General features: G+C 38.1%; 2 protein-coding genes across 3 annotated transcripts in view; both read right to left on the bottom strand.

Annotated features, from left to right (window-relative positions):
* LOC144636268 (uncharacterized) overlaps positions 1-19,685 on the bottom strand; it is a 98,239-nt gene that overhangs the window by 67,463 nt on the left and 11,091 nt on the right. The window lies entirely within an intron of this gene.
* LOC144636411 (uncharacterized) lies at positions 13,062-19,360 on the bottom strand. Of its 2 annotated transcripts, XR_013567506.1 has the most exons (8): positions 19,229-19,360; positions 18,845-18,986; positions 17,033-17,289; positions 16,462-16,576; positions 15,724-15,760; positions 15,177-15,309; positions 13,221-14,935; positions 13,062-13,129 (listed from the first exon to the last, which is right to left on the bottom strand). XR_013567506.1 is itself a non-coding variant. In XM_078495622.1 (7 exons), exons 2-7 carry the CDS (start codon positions 18,873-18,875, stop codon positions 14,432-14,434), a joined length of 1,077 nt encoding a protein of 358 aa, XP_078351748.1. In that variant the 5' UTR covers positions 18,876-18,986; positions 19,229-19,360; the 3' UTR covers positions 13,068-14,431. The 2 variants fall into 2 exon arrangements, 1 of the variants encoding a protein (XP_078351748.1); XM_078495622.1 differs by having other exon boundaries at positions 13,068-14,935.

Genomic DNA, 19,685 nt, shown 5'->3' with positions numbered 1-19,685 from the left:
TCAATCAATCCGTCCGTCCGTCAGTAAGTCAGAAAATCTATCAATCAAAAAAAAAATAGCTCACCCACTCACCTACTCACTCACTTACTCACTCAATTAATCAATAGATCGATCGATAGATCGATGGATTAATTAATCAGTGGGAATTAGTAGTTGTATATGAACGTAGTGGCTATTCATCCACTGATTCGAGATCAAATTGGAATCGAGGAGTGGGTTTTTTGTTGAGGGACGAAAACCAAACAAACCAGACAAAACCCTTGGAGCATGGACGAGTACCAACGAGAAACTCAACCCACATATATGACTGGGGTTTCGGGATTCGAACAAACGCCACGTTGGTGGGATGCAAGCGGTCTTACCACCGCGCCACCCTCAACTGAATTAAGGAAAGAGTCCCACTTATTTTTGGAGAGGGTGGTCTAATTTAAAATATATTGGAGCTACCGCTTAAAAACTTGCATAGGATGAAGTATTTTTTATAAAATATTTCATTTTTCGGATTAATAAACTTTGCTGCTTGGTCACGTGACATACCACACCCAATTGTTGATATAAATTTCAATCCAAATTTACGAGAACTTGCAGATATAATGATTGACTAATTATGATTTCTACGAATGGCTGTAACCACCAAGTTTAGTGAACTAAACGGGGATTTACAAATTTATTTCTTTTGTCTTAATTACAACGTCTTTCCTTTGGAGAGGGACTTGGACTAGGTAAAAATAGGAAATAATGAAGAAACATTTAACGTTTTTCAGAATCCCCGTTTAGAACGACATACGGCAAGGTGAAGTAAAGGTTTTGAGAGAAAAACCGATAGATTACTAGTACGTTTACATCTCGTAACTTAACTGGTCACGATACTTATATTTTAGGGCGTGGTCAGTCACGTGACCACTTAAAGCTGAGTTAATCATCAGAAAGTTTGATTTCCCATCTAAAAACACTATTAGAAGCCAAGTTTTTGAGGAAAAGACCGCATATAGCAGAAATAACCAAAACATCACAAAAATACTTGAGTCATTCCTTAATTCATGTGAGCCCATGCTCCTCTACAACGTATAAGAAATTTGTATGTGCTATGTATCTCTGGAACAGCACTTCATTCTTTTAAGAGCCATCAAGTCAACATTCTTAAATTGAATATTAAAATTTTGCTTTCGATTAACAGGACTTGTCGTAGTTCGACCAATCTACTTGAAGAAATACGTGACTTTGTATGGCTATTCGATTGAATATTGCGAAAAGTCAGTCAATTTCTGAAAAAGCCGTAACGATTTATTTTAACCCGCGGACGTACAAGCGAACTCATACCCCCACCATCGTACAAGAGCGGGGGGGGGGGGGGGGAATGGAACCCCTCCCCAGAGTTTTTGTCCTATTGAGGGAAAGAGAAATATTTTTGCACTGAGTAGAAAGCCCGTAGCGTATTATACAAGATGACATAATTTTTGTTGGCTGTGACGTCATACGACGTCACATGACGTCATTATGGCCGCCATCTTGCATCCGCCAAACCTTAACGGGGGGCAAAAATTTTTTTTGGGATCACTTTCTTGGGGAGCTTGGAAACCAGGTTTGATTTGGTAGCCGAGCCTTCTCACAAAAAATGCGATTTTGCTCAAAGAAATATTCATGTTTTTGTCAATATTTGAATTTTTCTTGCCTTGACTTGATGTCCACACATTGCTGACGCATCAGTGAACCGAAAAGACCAAAATCAACATTCTTGGCTAACATTTATAACGCCAGGTCTGTCCTTTGTATGGTCACGTGACAAACCAATGACGTCAGGACGGAAATGACGTCATAATATCGATATCGATATCGATATCGAGAAAAAAGGCAAATATCGTATCGATATCGTATCGTTTTGAAAAACCTGTATCGGCCCATCCTTACTTGAAACTTCTTGACAGTATTAGATGTTTGTTTAGAAAATGTCAAGCCATTCCAAAAATTATTTTGGTTTTCTAGTTTACGAAATATCCGAACTTCGGTATACTATAAAATCGCTATGTTCTCGACACTTGAAACATTTTGGCTCAGCCCGGAAGTATTAATTGAAACAGAAAACCAGTCACGCAAACGAATGAATGGATGAATATCTCTATTTACTTTAAAAACCCAATAAGAATATTCGAAGTTTGTTTAGAAATGCCAAGCGATTCTTAAAATTATTTCGGTTTCGAAGTGGACGAATTTTTCGAGCTTGTGCATACCATAAAATCGCTATGTTCGTGACACTTACACCCGCTCATCTTTCGATGTGCTACACAAACAAGACGGATCGAAATCCGCCAATCACAGCCCACTAGCATGACCTTCTGAACTTGTGGGCTCATTTCCGGCCGGTGTTGATTTCATGCAAATGAGCCCACATAAAAAAAAAAAAAACCCACCAAAATTTTTAAGTGTCGAGAACATAGCGATTTTATGGTATACCGAAGTTCGGATATTTCGTCAACTAGAAAACCAAAATCATTTTTTGAATCGCTTGACATTTCTAAACAAACATCTGATACTCTCAAGAAGTTTCAGCTGATATTCTATGAAAATTTTGCACATTGTGAGGAGAAGGCTCGGCTACCAAATCAAGCCTGGTTTCCAAGCTCTCCAAGAAAGTGATCCCAAAAAAAAATTTTGCTAACGGGGGTGGCATCAACCCCTTCCCCCCCCCCTCCCCCCTTGTACGTCCGAGGGTTAAGTCGCCACCCGAGGAGAAAGCCAGTCCTGGTCAATGGAGGAACAAAATGCAGTTTCAGTTGATTTTACGGATAGTGAAAAGGATATTGATGTGACAGAATTAGTAACAATGCCAATTTTAAGTCCATAGACATAAGCGGCAACTAGAAAATCAGAAAGTCTTTTAAGAGCAAGATCCTTTTTTGGTACTCCAACCACTTTAAGATGTCAGAGAAATCAAATGGCGTCCTTGCTAATTTTATCATTTCTGGTACTCGAAAAGGTCCAGCCTATATTGTTGAGGTAAAGTCTGTTCCCGGGGGGGGGGGGGGGTACTCGAAAAAGTTTTGTACGGGGAGGCTCCGCCCGGAGATCCAACCCCTTACCCTTTTATATACCATTTTGATAGAAAAGGTACCCCTTTTGTATACCTTTTATTGTAAAAAGGAACCCCTTTCATATACCTACACGACATCACATTTACCAAAAACGGGAAGTTTTCTTGTCATTTTTATGTAGCGCTTAATAAATTAAGACGATACAGCCAAAAGTTGCGTCTGCTCGAATATTTAATGTAAAGGCCTTTTAAAATATCATTATGGCAGATTTCCCTACCCTTTCATATACCTAAATTTGTGAAATCCCTACCCTTTTATATACCTGGAGCCTGAAAAAGGTACCCCTTTCGGGCGGAGCCTCCCCGTATAGGCCATTATAGGGAGTACCCCCCCTCCCCGAGTCTGTTACAGTCAAATTACTCAGCGCATGCCGCCTAGAATTCCGGAATAGTTTTGTTTAGCAGCGAACGGATTACATTATTCATTTCAAACATTCAAATTTAATTAAACTAACGAAATAATTTGGGAGAATAGCTTTCATTTTGTTATACACTATAAGGAGCTTTTTCGAATGAAATATTTATCTTGATATCCCGATCTGGCGAAATCGAAACAGCAGATTTAGGAACGGTCAGGATAGATAAGTAATATTAGGTATTAAAGTCACCTTTCTCCGCAGCAGCGTGACAGTGAAGCCAGCCTCCGTATAGAAGATACAGTGGCAGCAAACGTATCGCCGATAAAGAACCGTACTGCATTCTCAGAAGTGTGCCTGAATGAACGGAAGAATCACTGATTGGCAATAAGAGCCATTTTCAAGCGACGCTTAGTTTCTGGCACAGCTCGTCGGAGACAAATAAGTACTGTATCGATAATGTGTAAGTCTAATTTCACCTGTTAATAAAAACAAGCAAACAGTCACAAACAAATGAAAAAAATGGCCTGTATGTGTAAAAAAAATTTCTATAAACTTGCGTACGCTTCAAAACTTGCGCCTACTGTACTTGTGACTCTGTTTTGTTTGGGCTCATGCGTTCGTTTTGTTTCAAGTTAAGCTTAGTGATTTGTTCATGAAATTCATGCATGAAATTACTTCGATGACTTCCCTCAGTGACTTTGTTTTGTTACTGACAATTTTGCAAAAGGTTTTATAAAACCATCTTAACATCCATTCATAGATATCACGAACATGACTTACATCTAAAGCTTGAAATCGACAATGACATTATGGAAAACCGTGTTAAAACTCTTCTAAAAAATGGCGCAAACTTAAGTTATATTTTGAGTTGTTTTTATCGTTGTTCCTCCACCTCATGCTCACTATTGAATGTATTGTAATAAATTTAGTGAAAATTGATTAAAAGCGTAGCGGTGACAATAATTATTTCAAACGCCGCGGGTGATACTTATGTTTTCAAACTGTTGTGTAATAAAGTAAGCAAACAAAAAACATGCGAACTAATTAATTCATTAAGAAAAGTGTTCAAAGATTGCCATGAAACTCAATTTTTAAAGCTTACCGAGCACTGTAGTTATGCTACCTACAGTAAAAGGTATAAATTACGCAGTCAGATTTCCGTTTTTGTAATGAAAAAGTCGTTCAAAATAACCAAACGACAAGTATAATAGTTCAGTATAAGTCATCGTGTCTTTGCAGCAAACATTTTTGCTTATGAAAAAGAGACCTTAAAGCAGGGATCAAGCTGCGACTATCAAAATATTACTCGAAATTTCTAAAGAAACGACAGGTTTCATTTCAAAATGGGTTACACGCAACAAACGGTCGTTCCTGGAAATTACCTTGTTTGCTTAGCTTTTAATTTTGTATTGAGCAATTTGCCTTTTCATTGTTTCGTCAATTAAGTAAACATGTATCTCCTCAGAGAGGAAATTATTTTTTAGCTATACAAGAACATCGTCGCTCTAAGTGATTCCGCAAGCTTTATTTATATAACGATAAAATGTTGATCATAATTTATCTCAGTATGTTTCTTGGCTGTTTTTTGAATCTTAGAGAATTTTTTTACATCATTTTCTATTCTTACTTCTATTTTCACCTATAACTGAACAAGCGTTTCCCAGAAATAACCAAACCGTAATTCAACTATAAAATGAATTCAGTTGCAAACAGTTTTTCAGTTGTTTATCAGTTTTGTTTCCCTTTCACTGATTGCATAAAAACTGCACAGAATTGTTTAGAAAAAAAAAATATAAACTCATTTTCGGTGTAAAGTATTTACCTAATAAAGCACTTAGCTACTGCGGCTGCCTTTCATGATTGCAATTGGAAACGATTATTTCGAGCGCCGCGGGTAATACTTATTTTGTAAATTGTTATAAAAAAAACAATGGTCACACTGATTTGTTAAGTTGTGAAGAAAAAATAGTATAAATTCAGCGTAAACATTTCAAAACTAACCGGGTAAGTCTTCTCTTTTTTTTTCTTTTTTTCTCTTCTCGCCTTTGATCTTTTGCTTATGGATACAAGACTGCCTGAAAGCAATACACAGTCTCTAAAATCTCAATGTTCAGCACATGGCAAGAAATTGACATGAATTCTTATTTCTAGTGGCAGCTCTCAAATCTCAAACTTCTAAGCCTGTTTGAAATATAATGAAACGAAAATGGCGAATACTTTTGCTGATATGAAATACACCTCTCCCCTTCCAAAATAAAAATAACCCGAGAGCATAAATATATTGATAACGGCCTGTACTCTTTCTTTTGCAACAGTACTTTAAATTCAGTTCAAATTTCGAAAATAATCGGAAAGTTAAATTTACCCTAAACACTGGGCTGCGTAACCAATGCAAACGACCAGCGATTTAAAAATAAATCTATTTAAGACGGAATCCACTAGGAAGTCGAGTAATATTTATTAAAGTTGGACAAAAATCAAGTACCAGAATAATTTAAATCCTATTGCGTTATTTCCTACCCTTAATAAAAGGTAAAGATGTAAGTAATTATCCGTGATAACACCAACAACAATTTCTTATCAGAATCTAAGAAAATGAATTTCAAAGTTCACAAGGTATAGGCAAAATCTCACGTGTAGCCATTTTGTAAATTCGTCTTTAAGCGATTCAGTGGAATTCAGTGGAACTTCGAAATTTGTTTTCGATGTTTGGCCGGTGTTGTTAGAAAAGATTTCTTTTGATATGATATTTGAAACAGTAACAAAAAAGTTTGCAATAAGGTGGAAATAATTCTGGTACAACAACTTTTTATCAGAATCTGAGAAAATGATATTCAAAGTTCACAAGCTATGGGCAAAAGCTCACATCTTTTTTAAGCGATTCATGGGAATTCAGTGGAACTTCGAAATTTATTTTCGATGTTTGGTGTTGTTAGAAAAGATTTCTTTCGATAACATATTTGAAGCAGTAACACAAAAGCTTGCATTCAGGTGTAAATAGTTTTGGTACATAATTTTGTCCAATAACTACTCGAAGTCCTGGCGGATTTCCTCTTAAAAGCTTTTCAGTGACAAAAATCTGACACCTTTCTAAGTCAAAGCCTGAAGTGGAGAACTGGAGCAGGTTACTTACCTTTGGTGCACGACAGCGATGCAGTGAAGGCAATTGTTACAAAGAGAGCATTAGTAATAGCTAGGTGGCAGTTGTTTTGCACGATTTTTGAAACCAATAAATGCCGCCTGCAGAGACTGGAAGGACGGCTGGCGATTAGTTAATAATGTTGCTAGTTTTGAGTTATTTAATAATTCATAAATGGGCACAATCATTTAAAATTATGAGTTGTTTACTGAAGTCACAAAGAACAGTTCCTGTTTAAAAAAGGAATTGTTGTAAAGAGTGAAAATGCAATTTTGACGGACGTCCCCGCGGACTAAATTGGACTCGGTCTTACGGACAAACGTATAACGACCGAACGAATGACCGAAAGGCCGAAAGAACGAACGAACGAAAGAAAGGACGATCGATCGAACGAACGTACGAACGAACGAACGAACGAAAGAACAAACAAACAAACAAACAAACAAACAAACAGGACGAATCGACGGATGAAAAAATTGTCTCGGGCAGGCTCTGTTAGCTCTCGTATTTGTGTTTAGCGTTTCTTTCTTGTTCACCTCGACAGGCTAACGAACGAACTATATTAAATAAGATGTTAAAAAACTCTATTTATACAAACCCCAAAAAAACCCAAACATAACTATATTTATACAAAAATGAGCCCCCTTTGCAGACAGTTCATTAAAAAAAAAGAAACACTTCCCCACTCCCAAGATGGTAGATTGTGAAAATCACATGAACAACGTAATTTTGGGCTTTTATACTTATTCATCAACCACATTTACTTTTTGTTGTTGCAAGAAAAAGTAAATTTAGTAAACTAGGGGGCCATCCCTCGGCTAACTCATTTCAACACGAAGCGATCATTTTAAAACGAAAACAGTTGGAGCCATCTTAGGAACCTGCAAAACTTTCTTTTTACAAAATGAGCTGGCAAAAACACTGTTGTCAAATCCATTATATCTGTCTTCAAGTCTCTAGGCGTATGGGAACATCTGTTTCCAACCAAACTTCTTCCTTTTTAGCTGCGTTCAGCAGACAACAGGACACAAAAACGAAAGGGCAGTAATTAAAAAATAGGGGTGTTGTTTTGTTTTCTTGGTGGCTTGTGCTCAAGATAAGGAGCTTTTCCCCTTATCTACCGGGTGGAAAATAAACGCAACCAAGAAAATTGAATTCGGAAAAATAACCCGTAGGTTTCAATAGTAAAAGCTTACTCTTGCACGAATTGGCAGGATCTACTTTTTAATATTACAATCAAAAAAGGAAAACGAAATTCAATGTATAATAAGCAACAATAACTGATCACAAACACACGGTGAGTGTTTCACAAGTCACTACTGAACTAGGTATCCTTAGACTGGCTCTCATATAATCACTCCGATCGTTTCTATTGCCTCTGTCACTTCAAAAAGTTTTCTTGTGATCGGGGCGATTATACTGTGAGAATATTACACAGACGATCGCTAACGTCTGGGACGACTGGGGCGATCGCGATCGCTTGGATCGCCCGTGTTCTTTCCTTAGCTTCTAACTTCCTTTTCCCTTCTTCGCCGTAAAACTGCAATAACTGAGAAGATAGGAGGCCACGAGTTTTGCTCTTTCGTTGAAGGCTACAATTGTGTTGGATCCAGGGCTAAAAAAGATTGTTTTTCATAGGTCTTCGCTAATATTAGGCGATCGGGACGATCATATGAGAGCCCCCGATCGCTTCGATCGTCTCAGTATTTGCAAACGATCGATGCGATAGAAACGATCGATCGGGGCGATCATTAGAGAGAACCATCCTTTATTAGACAAAGAAAGTCTAAAATATTGTACGCCCTCCAAAAATTATAGTTCTGTATAAATTCATCATGCGTACTTCGACGTACTGCCTACAGCTAGAAGAATATATAGAGATTACTCCATGGAAAATGCGCGCGTACGATTTTTATTTACGGGTTGAGTAGTATCAGAAAACAAACGAGTGAGCGTAGCGAGCGAGTCAGTTTTCGGATACACCTCCACGAATGAATAACTCTGAGACTGAAAGGGTACTGCAGAATGCAATATGGTCAAACAATTGACGCTGTTGTAATAATTTCGCTTGAGAATAAGTCCAATTTGTTCACTTTTCAGTCTGAAACGCTGTTTTATGTTTTTGTAAGATGTTGAAATACTGATCGTGATACATTTCAATTTTCACATGAAGCAAAATCAAGTGACTGACAGCCTTTATTCGGGAGAAGATTTTCCCTTATTGAAACGTCACACGCACGGCCGATCAAATGACGATAAAGTGCAGGTGTTTAGTCAAGAAAGCTCGTTTCCAATCATTTGCCTTTCACTTTGCACGAATTTTTTTTGCCATTTTCCCTTGCATGATTTTTTTTTTTGTATTTTCCCCAACTCCCCCCCCCCCCCCATCACTTTTCTAATGGTCCGTCCCTATTTTTGCTTTTAATCGTCTCACCAGGGTATCACGTTAAGAAATTTGTCCTCAGAGTGCAACAACATTGCACTTTTATTTTGTAAAAGCCGATATTAACGCAAACTGCAAATTAAAAAATTAAAGGTTTACCGTATTTTAAGCAGTTACCAGTGGTGATTGAACAATATCTCTTCAATTTAATCAAAGATACAATGTAGATCTCAATTCTCTTAGTGAGCAGTATTTCTAAAAAGCTGGCGTTTTTTTTCAGTTTTTCGTGATCTTAAATAGAGACTATCTTTTTTTAGTAACCTAAACTACAAGCAGAATTACTAGCAAGCGGCATGAAGTTGATGTGAAGGACATTTGTTACCGTATACATGAAGTCTCTTTACAAAGGTCATGTGACTTTTATCGCTGGTTGATATTTTGCCATCACGTGGAGAAATTGTTTACTAGATTTAGGGTCGTAATTCGTCGTAGAAATCATTAGAGTCGAGTTCGATTAAAATAATTTAACCCGAAACCAGTTTTTCATTCTCGTTGAATAAGAAAGAAAACCGAAAGCATAGTTTAATATTTTAATATTTTTTTGGAAAAATTTAAAGCCATTTGTATTGTAACGGTGCAAGAAAACAACGTATAAACGGTCACCTTACGGAAACGTGGGAAAGTTTCCCTCTTGTTTACAATTTAAAACGCAAACGCAGTTAGAAAATCAATAAACATCTACCGGTGTTATCCCCCCACCCTACAATCGAAACGATAATTTCAATCACCGCGGGTGATTTCAATTTTGCAAGTTGTCATATTACAAAATACTGTTTAAACATTTTTATGAAGATGCAGAAGCGTTATAAATTCATGCAATATTCTACAACTAATCGAGCAGCATAGGCGTAAGGGCAGGGCTGCAATTCAATCAATCTGCTTCATCGTATATTGCGCAGATTGAAAACTTCCCTCCGCAGCACCTTAGGCAACAACGTGTCAGTTAAGCCTGGTTTTCACTAGCGACGCAAGCACAAGCGCAAGCGCAAGCGCGATCACGCAAAAAGGACAAATTTTGATCCTTGTGCTCGTGCTTGCCGCAAGCACAAGCACAAGCATCCAAATGCAATGCGCTTGTGCTTTTGCTTGAGTCGAAGCCGTTTTCACGGAGAAATAAGAGCTGTTATGCCCTGCTTGCGCTTGTGCTTGAGTCGCTAGTGAAAACCAGGCTTAACATCGCACGTATTTACATTGAATGGGCATATGTGCCAAATCTGTAGTCAACAATGAAATGGATCGTATATATTCCGCCGTCAAAATGGCAGAGACAGCTATGTTTAACGTGTTTTATGAGTTCCTATGATAGATAGATTAATTCATCATATATAAGAATATTTTCACTTCATATGTTGGCCTATGTTACGTTAGTGCATCGTAAGACTGTCATTTCTTTTTGACTGTTCTCGTAAAAAAATTATAAGCAATTTCAAAGAAAGTTTTGGGCAAATAGTTCACCCCCCCTCCCCCCTGGCAAATAATTGCCCGTATGCCTTGTCGAGAAGTTATGTGAATTAAAAGTCACGATCAGAAAGCACAACAGCCGTTCATAAACTAAAAAGCGGACCTCTGAGGGAACATCATCTGTTAGTCGGAATTATAATGACGATCGAAATGTACCAATCACGGCGAACCAACGTGTATAAATAGCGACGCGTAAACAATCGACCTCGTCGCCTGATAAAAAGACTAGCAGTATTGCAGTCGTTACGTTGCGATCAACATCTCAAAGCGATTCTATCGTGAGACAAACGAATAAACGTTCATTACCTTTTTTTCCAAGAGGGCACGGTGACGAATCCTGCAATCTGATTGGTTATTAGTGCGGGCAAGATTCTCCTATCTCTGCCCACGGGCCACGGCGCGGTAACGCTTTCGTGAGTTTCATTTCGCGGCGAGACGAACGAACCCATGACAGTTTTGCTCTCCAAAATGATTTAAATCGATGTAGTTGCTCACCAACCGTTGTAAATTTGAAAGGGAAAATTAGCAGTGGAATTAAAGGCCTTGAAGTTCTCCAAAAGGCGAGTATTTATTCTGTTTAGTGACAAAATGAAGTTATAGTTTTATGGCCGTGGTTTGCCGATCGTTGTTTGTGCATTCGCACTGATTTTCACGCCATTGCGGTTAACTGCAAGTCGCCGGTTTACAGACTCGATTTATCCTTTCAAACACCTTGCTTCTCTGCTACTTTTCTCCAAAAACGAATACTGCTAATCGCCATTCAAGAAAATGAGATGCTTTATTAAAAAAAACAGTCAAATTAATTCTCGCAATATTGTGCCGTCACTGTGCAGGCGACCAAACTACAATTTCACTTCATTCAGTTTCACATTCGCAAACTTTTTGTCAAAACAGAATACTGTGGGAATCAACACAGAGATTTTTGACTCGTTAAATACAAACGTAAATAGCTAAGTGCTCTCCAGTCCGAAAAGTAAGTTTAATTAACTAAAGAACTCACAAGCCGAAATGGAGTTAAAAGTGTTTCGCAACTCGCTGATTGCTCTGTTCTACATTGTGCTTTTCTATTATTTCAGATGCTTTTTTTTTTTTTTTTTTTTTGAGATGAAATTTTCCTTGAGTACTGTTCATTAAAGTGAATTTATTTTGTTTGGCAGTAAGCTCTTATAGCAAACAGATCATTATTTACTCTTGCCGTAGCTTATGGCGATCGACTCAACATTGGATGCGCGCGTATATAAATACAAACACATTTGGTAAGAAAGTCTTTGTAGGTTTTTTAGGTGTTTTTTAATCAAACACATTAAAGTAGAAAAAAATAAATAAGTTATTTACCGGCTTAGGGTCGGTCCGTATAGTGAAAAACGTGACGGCCTTGAAAATGCTGCCCGAGGCCGCAGGCCGAGGGCAGCATTTTCAAGACCTCGGTAAAATAACATATATTTACCTATCTTACACCACGATGAACAATATTCACATCTTTAATGACATCAATTTGTAGCTCTTTGTTTAGCACATGTCACCTGGGCTTTATGGCAAATATATTCCACATATAAATAAAATTACTGCAAAGTACTCAAAATCAATAAAACTGTGCTTAAGAACCGTAAAAAGGTGAAAATAATTGCATTAAAGGTACTTTTTATTAATAGATACACGAAAATTACAATTTTGGGAAAACATGCCTGTCAAAATACCGTTGCCATGGTGACGTCAAGTTCCTGACCCAACAACCTATCCTACCAAATTATTCTAAGGTAAATTTTAGATAAGCTCGCAAAGTTTGGCAGCGTCCTGAAAAAGTTATAAGCGTTCAAAGTCAGCGCGGGCACTTTCGCCCCCCCCCCCCCCTCCGGGTCTGGATAGGGTTAAGTAAGCTGGCTCTTACAGGTTCACAACCAACACATCGCCGTATATTAGTTTCATAATTTACCGTGTAATTTTGTAATCATTGAAGAGAAAATGTTTGAAAACCTTATAGCTCATGCTTAGTGCTTAGCGAGTTATGCTTAAAACGCCTCGGATCGGCCTGGGAATCGAGATAACAACACACATAACGAGAAGACATTGAGCTAAGTTGATTTTATTGTCAAAATGTTATTATATTTAGCTACAATTTCGAAAGCGTTTTTCCCATACAAACCTTTATAAATGCAAACCGTGGTAATACAACACCTTAAAGTTAAAGTTGCCTGATGAGTGTGGACCTTATAATTTTGGTACGAAACAGAACTGTCGCAAATCAAAACGATGTACACGTATACTATTGAAGCCTGAACTCTAGTGAAGTTATAATACAACAAATCCATATGCCATCAGGCGAGAGTCACGTTTTCGGGTATTTAAAAAGAGTATTATGTTAATTACTTTAACTCCTCTTATCGTGAGCTTGGGCCGCCTGTGAATTTTTCGAACTACCCGCGATAACTCGAATCACAAGTCGTTTACGTTTTTACCCCAATTTCTCGAACATCCCAATTTGTCGAACCGACCAATTTTTGTTTCAGGAAAATCGCAATTCCACTGTATTTAGACCAAAGACAAAATAACAATCGTAAGAAATAACATCAAGTCAAGTTTAATAACAACAATTTGTGCCCAAATTAAAGTACATGTTATTAACAAAGCTTAGTTAGTGGCTAAGATTGAAGAGGAGACAAACGAACGATATTCTTCAGCCGGCAAAAATGGAACAGAACCCCAGTTTAACAAACTCCTGTCACTACAAACACATTTTCTCAGACCACTGGTACCTAGTTATATCGGGGTTTAGTTGTTGAAAATAATTGGGAACACTAGAATAGAAAATAACACTAAACTAAAACTTCTTATTTATAGGTATTTTTTAAGAATACTAAACTTTACAAGTTTACTAAGTTACAGGGGCTGTCACGGATTTTAACAGATTTTTAAACAGTCAAATTTTATATTTGTGAAGTAGGAACCTAAAAATAATGGCCCATATTTATCAACAATTGCTATGTTAGAGCACAAAAACTGTTAACATGGTTAACAAGCCTCTTTGACTGCGGATGGCTAGGATGAAAATGATTGCAACTAGAAAAATTGGTGCTAAAATGTTCAAGTTGCTTCCGTGCGTCCTCAAAAAATCGATATTTAATTTCCAGCTGAAATTTGATTTTTATCCAAAAAGTAAGGTTATTCCTTCCCTTAGATGTTGAAATATAATACTTTCATGGGATAAGTTGCTTAACACTAATTTCAGAACAATTAAACCAAAAATCTACGAAATCCCCGTGACATAGCTTCTTTAAAACTGAATTTACAAATGTTAATAACAACTAACATTTATAGGTCGAACCATGTTAAAGCTACAAGACTGTTGCTAGCAAGAGCCAAGTCGAGGCACTTGCCTCTTCAAGTTTTTAGGGTATTACGTTTAGTTGGAAAAATAATCCCCGGTTGAACAAGTTTGATTTTTCTAAAGAAATAGTCTATGAAAAATGCGGAAATAGCGTTTTAGATTTTCCAGATTTCAAACTTTTCTGGGGGCATACACTCCTATTCCTCCCTAGCGACTCACGCCTTCGGCGATCACAGATTTAGCCTCGTATATACCAAAAGTCTGGCTACGTCCCTGAGCTATGAAATTAGAATGAAATGAAACTAAATAGAAACTTCAAAATTATTACAACTTCAGTAAGAGGTGGAATTTTCCTTTTTTAATGTGCGCTATTACGATTTTAACCAAGACTGTTCGTGTTCCAGAAAGCTTGAATATCTTACACTTGTTCAAATATTTAGTAGTTGTTCTAGAGCGCAGAATTGTTTATTACTGTTTACGAAGTCATTTATACGAATATCACTCCACAGAACTTGTGTGAGTTACAAAAGTCACTGACCAAATCCAACTGTGAGAGTTTCCCGTTTATAACACAAGTGAGAAGACTTTCATGAAGGTGCGAGTAGTTCATTTCTTGTTACTGAACCAAAATATACCCCATGGCTTTGATAGAAACATCAATCGGATAAAAAGCCTCGTTTCCACAAGTACTGCCGCGCCATGTGTAAGTACCAAACGCAATCCTGGTGTCGCATGATGAGCAATCATTTTCGTTGTTTGCTACGATACCGATTCTTCCTTGAGCAAATATATGGTAGCCAGTAGCAAAGTTAAACCCTTCCAGGTTACACTGCGTCTCTAGTACGACCTGGGAGCCAATCAGCGTCTTCCATTTGTCACCACCCAGTGAGGTGGCGCGGTATTGCCCGTCAGCGATCAGTGAGTACAGAGAGTTGGCCTGCTTGTTGATGACAATGAAGTTGTTCTGTTGGCCGATCTTCATACCAAGACAAATCTTGGAAAAGGGTGTGTTCCAGTAGGTCGGTAACTTGGTCTCTTGTAAGTCAAACCCAGACTCTCCTCCAGGAAGGTTGTATTCATTTTTATCACTCCAGTACGTCGAGTTATATTGAAATGTGGTCTGGGAAAAACAGTAATAAAGTTTTGGCAATTCACTTCTGAATTTATAACAAGGGCATACTTATCCTTATTGTTGATCCTAGAGACAGAGGGAGGAAGGGAGGAAGGAAGGAAGGAAGGAAGGAAGGAAGGAAGGAAGGAAGGAAGGAAGGAAGGAAGGAAGGAAGGAAGGAAGGAAGGAAGGAAGGAAGGAAGGAAGGAAGGAAGGAAGGGAAGAAAAGACTTAGACTTTTGTGGAATACCTTGTTTCCGTTGATCTTCATGGCAGGCGTCCATCCACCACCTCCACAGTCTCCAAGATCATCGGTCATGTGACAAAAGACCCGAAGTGTAACCGAACCCATTTTAAGCGGATACGCTTTGTTCCCGTCAGCTCTGAGAATACAGAGAAAGTTGCACATGTCAAAGTTCTAATCAATAAGGCGGTCAGTAAGATGCCATTGGTTACTTTTCGTAATTCTACCTACTATCTATAGATATGTATACCAATCAAACCGGTCCCTGTGATAGTACTTACTAACTATGATTTATTGTATACTAGCCCCCGTGAGTGGGCAGGAAGAATTAAATAGAACGTTTTGATTGGCTCACCAAGCGGGCAAAGGCAATTATATCTAGCGCGCTCGGGATTACCCGCTGCCTATTTTGCTGTTCTTAAAACGGATCAATGCTGAACAGCGCAGCATCTTTTGTTTTTGTTTTTTGTTTCGGGTTTTTTGGCCTCTGGGGCAAAACCCTGCGGAGGCAATCACTCGCAAACGGCCAAACGAATCTGGCTTCGCTACTTACAAGTTGTTGTCATACAGTTCCTTGCAGGTCCGAGCCACTAAGGAGGAAAACATGAGCATTATTTTCTTCAATCTTCGGTACATATGCTTGTCTTTGTTTCAAAAGATGAAAAAAAAAAAATAAATTTGAGGTAGAATATTTAAATAGATCCTTTAAAATTCACCCTTTTTAGAAACACCATCTTCCTTCAGCAACCCCATGAACAAGCCAGATCGAAATTGTAGTAGCCTGTGTTGCAGACGAACCAGCCCCGGGGTTCAGTTGCATCCCGATTTTTCTAACCTCACAGGGAAACGAGAATTGGTTTGAGAAATTCGGGAGTAAAATTGCAGTGTTCGACTAAGTGAAGCAAATCTAAGGGCAGCGAATTTTGGTTAGAGTTGTCGGAAATTACTTTTGATTCGAGGCCAGAGTAATCGAGGCTGCGAAACACAGGATTACATACATACCTACTTTATTGGCTCGTCCCCGCGAGCCGGGCTTTTTAGAGTAATAGAAGTGTTATCTTGGTTAGGAAACAACAGTCCATCAGCAGGGTTTCTCTTTTTATAATATATATCTTTAAAAAACTATAACCCAACGAAGATTTGAACAACTCCTTCTGTCACCCATGTAGGTTGGAGTTTAAATATAAATGTAACTTAAATATTTAATTGAGTATGAGTATGAGTTAAAAATCTTGTTGTTATGTCCAATATATTATGAAATTAAAATTGCTCCTGTTACTGTTTGTTTTACCTATTTCGCAGTTTTCTCCCCAAGAACCAGTCTGGCACACACATCGGTATTTCCTGTACGTAAATCCATTCAGGCAGGTCGCATTATTAAAGCATGGGTTACTGGAGCATGAGTTCTGATAAGAGCAAACGACATTTTAATAATGTTGCAAAAACCAACGAAAAAAAGTTTGCTAAATTACCTTAATTTAAACAAAATTTTATCTTAAAAGATGTGTGGCTGTCCCCGAACATCGCACTTGTTCGGTCGGAGGAGTTACGACAAATAAATCTTAACTTCCTTTGTTTTTTTACACGAACCACTTTATTCCCGAGATAACAACTCATACTACGCCTTACCAAGGCGGATGGCTCGAGGATAACACGGATTAAACTTCGACTACACCATGGTTAATAACTATGCCTACACGAATCACACTCGTGATAAGAAAACATGGCGACTAGCAAGGAGAGCGTGGTAACTAAGCAGCATAGGCGGTTACTAGAGCGAATTGGTGACCTCCGCTGACCTTACTACTGAAGAGCTGTATTAACAAGGATCAAACCAGCACCAGCTGAGTTACAATTCTCACCTCAGTGCCCCTGTAGGTGAACCCTTCTCGAGGTTTAAGATCTTCAGGGTGTAGTGTGTGATCAGAGTCACTCAGTTGGCACATGACCTGGTCGTTAATTGGTTGACCGATGTTAAATGACACACATTCACTTTCCAAGGTGCATCGCCCTCTGCAAGAACTGCGCATTCCCACGCTTAGAGAAATATTTTTAATCACATGACCAACCAGAGCATATCCATCGACTGGCGAGGTAAATTTTAGAGATCGGCAGGAATCTGGAAAAAATTATTAATAACAGCAAAAATCATTAACATCATCATCATCAATTAGATATTGATAACAGTGCAATTTAATTGGTTAAACACGCTGTTGACCGCAGTCTAGACTGAATAGACTGGTCTAGCTGTCATTTTGCTGCGAGAACGTTACAAACTAAAACATAGGATCATTGGTTTATTTCTATTAAAAGTACTAAAAAGTAGACAAGGAAAAATGTAAAGAGAACGAGCAAACTTGGGAAATTTAATTAAAGCTTAGGCATGAATTCATATACAAGCTGGAGACGAAACTGATAAGTATTTGTATACCAACGGTAAAAAAACACTCAACACAACTAGAAGTGACTTAAAATGTGTATGCCTTTGACCTAAACACCCGTTAGAATATTTTGTCATACCCGCCAGTGGTCTTTCTTGATCTTCTATTTTCCAATTGTTTTCGCCCTTCTCAAGCAAAATGTCAGCAAGTACGAACCGGCTACTATTATGCGAATTTAAGTTTCCTTGTTTGGCCACGTCATAATTACAGACTTCACTGCGTTTGGTCTACATTCACCACAAGACTAGATCACCCCATTCCCCAAGACTCTCACTCCATAGGTTGGTAAACATTACATTGACAGTGACTAATTTTAATTTTAGTTTTTAATCATGTAAATAGTTTTAGTTTTTAATTTAGACATGACCACATCAACTATGTCGTAATTTTAAGTAAATGCTGCTACTTTATTACTATTTTTATTCATTATTATTAAAAAATTCAAATAATATTCTTGTGAAATTATATAGAGTTGGGCATTCCTTTTTTCTTGTTCAAAGACGATACAAAATTACGTCCAAAGCGTCCTAGCCTTTACTATGGAAAACCTGTAATAAAAACTGGATGGTTTTGAATTCCTTTTTTATTAGTGATGTAGCAGCTACTGTTAACTGATAATATTATTATAAATCCATGAGTTTAACCCTAGGACGAACAAAGGGGGAGGTAGAGGTGGATGCGACCTCCCTTGAAGTTTCTTCTTGTAATTTTAGAGGATTTACTCTATAATGCTGTAACGTTCAGCAGTTGTTCAGTTATCCCTTGCGGAAACTTTCATATGTCAACCATGTGTCAACTTTCTTTGACAACGTCATAATTACAAGCAAGTCTGGCCAAAAACTCATTTTGACATTTTTCTTTATTTTTCCAGTTTTTTATTAACAAAATTGTACGATTTGTTTAATTTTACATTTCTTAAGAATTCTGACACGATTTTGCATCAATTTTTTGTTATTTTTTTGATTTTCTAAGAAAAGTAGTGTGAAATCCGAGATGGCGGATCCATGCTGGCGGCCCTAATGATGTCATATCTCGTCACCCAATAAAAATTATGCCATCTTATAGAGTAAGCTAAGGGCTTTCTTGTCAGTGCAAAATGATTTCGCTGCGCCTTAACAGAACCAAAATCTTAGGGGTATCCACCCCTCCCCGGTTCCAGGCGGTGGGGGTATAAATTTGCTTGTACGTCTGAGGGTTAACACTGTATGACTTGGATGCAAAATTCTTCGATACCTTGTTGGCAGCCATAGAGCTCCACTCTCATTGCTATGCGAGTTTGCCAGGCCACTGGTCGAAAACGAATGTAGCGTGCTGTGATTGGTGGGTTGAGTACGTGGTAAACAACCGTGTCTTGATCTTTGTTTCCAGCAAATTCCTCAATTAGTATAAAATAGCAAATTGTCAGAGATATATAATTTTTAATTTTAACACAAGAATGCTCATCGCAGTTATGTATGCAATGTAAACAGTTGCAAAAAGAAAGAAAGTAGCTCTAAGTAGCTAAAATTAAAGTTAGTTATTTATCCCGTTGTTCCCTTGTTTAGCATCCATTTGGTTCCAACGACCACTTTTTATGACACGGGTTTGAAGGGGGCCTATTTCAACGTTTCTAAATACCTTGTCTGCGTTCTGTCCTTGTTCGCTGAAGTACTGAAAGTTTACTCCATCGTTGCTGTACTGCAGCTTGTACTTGGTTACCCATTGGCTGTAACCATTCACACTTCTTCCTTGTGTTGCTGCACGTGTTACTTTAGTGTACTGACTTCCCAGATCCACCTGTAGCCATTGGTTCACATCATTTGTGGCAACCACCCAGCCTGCTGCTTTGCCTTCACTGTATTGAATGTGCAACCTTCCTCGGTTGGCGCCCTGATTTGCATTATATTCTGAAGAGGCGCTAAGTTTGATCGTCAGTTATCAGCTCTGTTTTCCATTCCGAGTGCTTCTTGGCATTCTAAAGGTTGTATTGGAAGCGATACAGATACAAATACAACGTAATTACGAAAATTACTTCTACGCTGTGCAACTCCAGCACGAAATTTTGCAACAAACCGTCATATAGCCTGTTACAGGC

Source organism: Oculina patagonica, chromosome 13, assembly GCF_052425735.1.
Source record: "Oculina patagonica isolate OP01 chromosome 13, crgOcupat, whole genome shotgun sequence".
NCBI lineage: Eukaryota > Metazoa > Cnidaria > Anthozoa > Scleractinia > Oculinidae > Oculina > Oculina patagonica.
Note: the sequence above shows the minus strand (reverse complement) of the source record. Positions and strands in the feature narration are given on the sequence as shown.